General features: G+C 36.8%; 1 protein-coding gene across 1 annotated transcript; it reads left to right on the forward strand.

Moving 5' to 3' along the window:
* Positions 1-1,525: 1,525 nt before the first annotated feature.
* On the forward strand, positions 1,526-7,416 carry LOC114394095 (ABC transporter B family member 11-like). Its single transcript, XM_028355668.1, has 13 exons — positions 1,526-1,635; positions 1,895-2,234; positions 2,337-2,391; positions 2,495-2,670; positions 2,760-2,981; positions 3,072-3,310; positions 3,462-3,987; positions 4,131-4,404; positions 4,502-5,385; positions 5,650-5,916; positions 6,084-6,347; positions 6,441-6,731; positions 6,856-7,416. The coding sequence occupies exons 2-13, from the start codon at positions 1,959-1,961 to the stop codon at positions 7,207-7,209; spliced, it is 3,828 nt and encodes a 1,275-aa protein (XP_028211469.1). The 5' UTR covers positions 1,526-1,635; positions 1,895-1,958; the 3' UTR covers positions 7,210-7,416.

Below are 7,416 nucleotides of genomic sequence, written 5' to 3' on the forward strand. Positions count from 1 at the left end.
TTTTTTGCTCCCCATTGTTTCACTGTATCTGTATGTGTCACAGTGTCTCAACGATGCTTCCAAATAATTGCCAAGAAATTGGGCAACGTTGAAAGCTCAAACAGGAAGACCAGGTGGTCAATGTTGCGCGCTTCCTCGTTTTCTAGAAATATAAGATTTTCTATTTTGTTGCCTAATAAAATACAAAAAATTCAACATTTGTATATTAAATTAAAGATATGACTAAAATGGTAGTTAATATTTTTTATTGACCTTTTTAACTATTTAGATGAAGATTAAATAATTTCTATTTTTTTGACATGGTAAATTGTTTTAATTACTTTGAGTAAATAACACTTTTGTTCCTGAATGTGTAATCCGTTGATAAATGTATCTCTCAGATGAAAATATAAAATTTAGTCCTTGTAAATTATTAACTTCTGTTCGTCAACGTTATACGTAACATAGAGACAAATTTGTCACTTAAGTGAATTGTCAAACATATTTGTTATAATATTTGTTCGACTTTTCATTTTTTCACTCTACTAATGCGCCCCTCAAAGATGAATTATATGAACGAATTTGTCATAATTATAATTATGCCCTTATGTTGACAACCCACATTGGTAATCATTGAGAAATTTATTCTTCCGTGAAACATAGATTATTTTATATATTTATCGCATTTTTTATATTTTTAAAAATTAAATTTTATATTTTTGTATCTTTTAAGAACTCATTTAACAGAAAATTACAGAGACAAAAAATCATTATTTACCCGAATACTTTTATTCCTTTTTCTGATGTCCTCAATGCTCATCTTCAAAGGTGGAAAAGTAGGGAATACGGAAAAGTGTTAACTTATTTGGGCATCACGTAACGCATCTTTGGATCTTATTTTATTTTTTGAAAAGTACGGACGACTAATCTCTCTTCACTCGTGTTGGGTGGCAATTTCATCACGACCCTGTGCTAAGGAAGCAACCAACCTGCTTACTTTGTGACCTTGTAAAATAAATAAGGCTTAAATATATTTGTCTTATAATCTATTATCAATTAAGATTCATTAAGTAATGATGCATTTTGAGAAATGGTCTTTTTTTTATCCCATATATCCTATTTGACTTTAAGAAATTTTAGGTTAATTGATTGAATATGATGAATAAATTATTATAAATTTTTTGATGCTGTTTTCGATTTTCAGGGGTAAAAAAATCCTATTTAACTTTTAAAACATTTATGAAAAATGTCCTAATTTGAACGTAACACTGATATGTAATGTATTCACGTTAAGAAGTTGATAAAAGAAAATAAATCACGTTGGGATGATTATAGTCACAAACTTTTTAAATTAAATACTCATAATTTCAAAAAGCACACAAATGAATTAATATGGGACTTCGATAGTCAGAAGAAAAAATGGAGTAGAATTACTGAATTAGCTTGCTGGCTAAGAAAGGTAAAAGTCCATACTTGTAATTAATTTGACTAATGCTATATGGTATTCAACCCATTGTACTATATAGAAGTTGGCATCCGGGTTCAACTTCCCAAGCGACAATTTATTTTTTAATTCATTCCTCTCTTGTTGCTTTCTACGGCTAGTTTTCCAACTTCTCTGAAGGCAAATATTGCTTCAGCTTCTTGTTGTAAAAGGTTCATTTCTTCTTCTGTTTTGCATGCACTCCAATCTCTCCACTGTTTGCTGTAGTTTTTGATAGAGTTAACTTGTTACCATTATCTTTATATATATGCTGAAATCTTTTCAAACTTGACAAACTCAGTGCACACACAATTAACCAGGAAACGAAAAAAAGATAAAGAAAAAGAAATAATGAGATTTCATGATGAAGTTACTGTTTGAAGAGGACTTTGTTGTTCTGTGTTACTATCTTAATTGATGCATTTCATGTAGTTTTTTTAGGTTTAAAGTCATTGGTAGAGGGGCTTGTGAGCAAAAGGACTCTTCCTCCATTGAAATGGAAGGGGATATCAGTGTGAATGGAGATCCTAACATTAACAACAATCATGACTCAAAGAAGAGGGATGACAAAGATGAACCCGCCAAAACAGTACCCTTATACAAGCTTTTCTCATTTGCTGATCCTTTGGATCTCTTGTTGATGTTTGTGGGGACTGTTGGTGCCATTGGGAATGGAATCTCCATGCCCTTAATGACTCTGATATTTGGAAGTCTGATCAATGCATTTGGAGAATCCAGTAACACTGACGAGGTCGTGGATGAAGTTTCCAAGGTATTTCCTCAACAACCCCTTTTGCTGTAACTAGTTTATATTTGTGAAACAGTATCATTAGAAGTTAGAACTTAACATTTTGCAATGAATTACTGTGTTCAGGTGTCCCTGAAATTTGTATACTTGGCTGTGGGTACCTTTTTTGCGGCATTTTTGCGTAAGTACATCAGATTATCTGTTCGTTCTTACAATCTAGCTAACTATTTAGTTTGGCTCATTCTGACTAAAAAGGAAACCTTGTTTGCTTTGCTATGTACCAGAGTTGACATGCTGGATGATCACTGGGAATAGACAAGCTGCAAGAATTAGAGGATTATACCTTAAAACAATTTTGAGGCAGGATGTCAGTTTCTTTGATAAAGAGACTAGTACTGGAGAGGTTGTTGGAAGGATGTCAGGTGATACTGTTCTTATTCAAGATGCCATGGGTGAAAAGGTATAAGTGAACCACCATAAAAGCAAGAGTTCAAGGCAAACATTTGCATATTCTTTTTTTTATATTGTTTATCTCCTTTTTCGTACCAGGTGGGACAGTTCATACAGTTAGTGGCAACTTTCTTTGGAGGTTTTGTTGTAGCATTCATCAAGGGATGGCTTCTAACTGTTGTCATGTTATCTTGTATTCCACTTCTTGCCTTGTCCGGGGCTATGATAACTGTGATTATTTCAAAAGCATCATCTGAAGGACAAGCTGCTTATTCTACAGCAGCAATTGTAGTAGAGCAGACAATTGGTTCTATCCGAACTGTACGCACACCAGAAACAACAAACTCTTTTTTATTTTATTTTATTGCAGAGTATAATCAGTATATAAATGACTTTATCCCTCCAATGCAGGTTGCATCATTCACTGGGGAGAGGCCAGCTATAGCTAAATACAATCAGTCCTTAACCAAGGCATACAAGACTGGAGTGCAAGAGGCACTAGCTTCTGGTTTGGGATTTGGCGTGCTCTACTTTGTTTTAATGTGCAGTTATGGTCTGGCTGTATGGTTTGGTGCAAAAATGGTAATAGAGAAAGGATATACAGGAGGCGAGGTCGTGACCATAATATTTGCTGTATTGACTGGCTCCTTGTAAGTTGTTTGTTTCTTTTTCTTTCTTAAAATCAACCTACATTTTCTAAACTTGACTTAGCTAACTCCCTCCTCCCACTTGCAAACTCAGAACATATGAATAGATAATTAGATATTATATTATCCTAACTAACTACAATTCCAATCCCAGCTCTATTGGGCAGGCATCTCCAAGCTTGAGTGCTTTTGCTGCTGGCCAAGCTGCAGCCTTTAAGATGTTTGAAACAATTAAAAGGAAGCCAGAAATTGATGCTTACGGCACAACTGGTCTGAAGATTAATGACATTCGTGGCGATATAGAGCTCAAGGAAGTTTGCTTTAGTTATCCTACAAGACCTGATGAACTGGTATTCAATGGATTTTCGCTTTCAATACCAAGTGGCACTACCGCAGCTTTGGTGGGACAAAGTGGGAGTGGGAAATCCACAGTTGTTAGTTTGATAGAGAGATTTTACGATCCACAGTCTGGTGCAGTACTTATTGATGGTATCAACCTCAGAGAATTTCAACTGAAATGGATCAGACAGAAAATAGGCCTAGTCAGCCAGGAACCAGTTCTCTTTACTTGTAGCATAAAAGAGAATATTGCCTACGGCAAGGATGGTGCAACTGATGAAGAAATCAGAGCTGCAGCAGAACTAGCTAACGCTGCCAAATTTATAGATAAACTTCCTCAGGTGAGCTCTTAAACCCCATTTAAATGTAGAAACTGATTCCAATTCCTCATAGTGTATAAGACAAGAATTTTTTTTCTTACTTCTATCTTTGTCATTAAAGGGGTCCTTTCACCTCAATAATTTTTTATGAATTATATACTTAGGGACTAGACACAATGGTTGGCGAGCATGGTACTCAGCTCTCTGGGGGTCAAAAGCAAAGAGTGGCAATAGCAAGAGCAATTTTGAAAGATCCAAGAATCCTACTTCTGGATGAAGCTACAAGTGCCCTTGATGCTGAATCTGAGAGAATTGTGCAAGAGGCATTGGACAGAATAATGATAAACAGAACAACTGTCATTGTAGCCCACCGCTTAAGTACTATACGAAATGCTGATACCATTGCTGTTATCCATCAGGGAAAAATAGTTGAAAGCGGTAAACATATTATATAGTAATAGAAATCTATCTTTTCTATGACTCCATTTTTAGAAGGTTCGCGAAAACTAAATGTCTATATACCTCATTGCATCAGGTTCACATGCGGAGCTCACCAAGGATCCTGATGGAGCCTATAGCCAGCTTATCAGACTACAAGAAATTAAAAGATCTGAAAAGAATGTAGACAACAGGGACAAATCTGGAAGTATTGGGCATTCTGGAAGACATTCAAGTAAAAGGTCTTCTTTCTTACGATCTATAAGCCAAGAGTCACTGGGAGTAGGAAACAGTGGTCGCCATTCATTCTCAGCATCATTTAGGGTGCCCACATCTGTTGGCTTCATAGAAGCTGCTACAGGCGAAGGGCCTCAAGATCCTCCACCAACAGCTCCTTCACCACCAGAAGTGCCTCTTTATCGCCTGGCTTCCCTAAACAAGCCAGAGATTCCAGTTTTACTGATGGGGACTGTAGCTGCTGTGCTAACTGGAGTGATATTACCAGTTTTTAGTATCTTGCTTACCAAAATGATAAGTATTTTCTATGAGCCACATCATGAACTCCGTAAAGATTCAAAAGTTTGGGCAATAGTGTTTGTTGGACTTGGTGCGGTATCATTACTTGTTTATCCAGGTAGATTCTACTTTTTTGGTGTTGCTGGGAGTAAATTGATCCAAAGAATTCGGAAAATGTGTTTTGAGAAAGTAGTTCACATGGAAGTAAGTTGGTTTGACGAAGCTGAGCATTCAAGTGGAGCAATTGGATCAAGGCTTTCTACTGATGCAGCTTCTATCCGAGCTTTGGTTGGGGATGCACTTGGTTTGCTGGTTCAAAATATTGCCACAGCAATAGCTGCATTGATAATTGCCTTCGAATCGAGCTGGCAGCTTGCTCTTATAATCCTTGCTTTGGTGCCGCTACTAGGACTAAATGGATATGTGCAATTAAAGTTCTTGAAAGGATTCAGTGCAGATACAAAGGTCTGTTCCTGACTTCTACTAAGTCATCAAATAACATTGTGAATGAATAATACGAAAATGTGTTCTCAACTTGAGGGGAGGTGAAGTGATAATTTTGAATATAAGTAATTAATCCATTTCTTAACATTTTTGGCATCATACTAATAGGAGAGGAAAATTTACTTATGTTAATGAGCATGGATGAAAAATGTTACTAGCATATGCTCAGAATGCATTTTTGACTTAGCTATATGATATGAATACTGATATTCTGTATGCCCACAGAAATTGTATGAGGAAGCGAGTCAAGTGGCAAATGATGCTGTGGGGAGTATAAGAACAGTTGCTTCTTTCTGTGCTGAAGAGAAGGTGATGGAATTGTACCAGGAAAAATGTGAAGGACCAATTAAGACAGGCAAAAGGCAAGGGATAATCAGTGGAATTAGTTTTGGAGTATCATTCTTTATGCTGTATGCAGTTTATGCAACCAGTTTTTATGCTGGAGCTCGACTGGTGGAGGATGGCAAATCTTCATTCTCAGATGTTTTCCGGGTAAGTTACTCTCCTAACTTGTTCACCATGTAAAATATCTTATCACTTTTCTCTTCTCGTTGGCACAATTATTGCCAAGTCACCATTAATCACCAAGATAGGATGGTGATGTGCACTAGGCTTCCACCATGTTTTTAGCATCGATGATTTCATCTGCCAATTTGCAGGTCTTTTTTGCTCTCAGTATGGCAGCTTTGGGAATCTCTCAGTCTGGCTCTTTGGTCCCTGATTCAACTAAAGCAAAAGGTGCTGCTGCTTCCATATTTGCAATTCTTGACCGAAAGTCAGAAATAGACCCAAGTGATGACTCTGGAATGACACTGGAAGAAGTCAAAGGAGAGATTGAACTTAGGCATGTCAGTTTCAAGTATCCTACCAGACCTGATGTTCAAATATTCAGAGATCTTAGCTTGACCATTCATACCGGCAAGGTAACCTTTTAGTTTGCACATCTTGTCTCTTCTTCACTACTCTAAATTGTTCATCCTAAACTTATAGACTGAGTATACTGATATAATGAACAGACAGTAGCACTGGTTGGAGAAAGTGGATGTGGAAAATCGACAGTGATCTCATTGTTACAAAGATTTTATGACCCAGACTCAGGTCACATTATACTGGATGGAAAAGAAATCCAAAGTTTGCAAGTTAGATGGCTAAGACAACAGATGGGTCTGGTAAGTCAAGAGCCTGTGTTGTTTAATGACACCATCCGAGCCAATATTGCATATGGAAAAGGAGATGCAACCGAGGCAGAAATTATAGCTGCGGCAGAATTGGCAAACGCTCATAGGTTCATTAGTAGTTTGCAGAAGGTAAATTGCAGTATTCTATTAACTCAATCTCTACTCCATCTATAGTATTCTCAAATTCTGAATTAGTACATGTTATTTAGACATTATATGAATATAGGTCTGAAAAGTTGAAAACAATATGCAGGGTTATGACACGTTAGTAGGGGAACGAGGAGTTCAATTATCTGGGGGACAGAAGCAGCGTGTGGCAATTGCACGAGCTATAGTGAAGAACCCAAAAATATTACTGCTAGATGAAGCCACAAGTGCACTGGATGCTGAGTCTGAAAAAGTGGTTCAGGATGCACTAGACCGTGTCATGGTGGACCGAACCACAATAGTAGTGGCTCATAGGTTATCCACTATTAAGGGTGCAGATTTAATTGCAGTAGTTAAAAATGGGGTCATAGCAGAGAAGGGAAAGCATGAAGCATTACTTGACAAGGGAGGTGATTATGCTTCCTTAGTAGCATTGCATACAAGTGCTTCTACATCTTAGTCTCCTGCTGATTGTATCTGAGCAAAATTTACTTTCTCAGGATTCTTGTCCTTCTCAATGATGAATCAAATTTAAATGTCACTCAGATAGCTTTATTTAAGTGTACTATATAATGTTTTTTTTGTTCCTTGAAAGTATTGTAAGAAAGTGTTTATTTTGTTTCTTCTCTTATTGATTCAGGAAATGGATTCTTGTATGTCATTCTCA

Source organism: Glycine soja, chromosome 17 (assembly GCF_004193775.1).
Source record: "Glycine soja cultivar W05 chromosome 17, ASM419377v2, whole genome shotgun sequence".
Taxonomy (NCBI): domain Eukaryota; kingdom Viridiplantae; phylum Streptophyta; class Magnoliopsida; order Fabales; family Fabaceae; genus Glycine; species Glycine soja.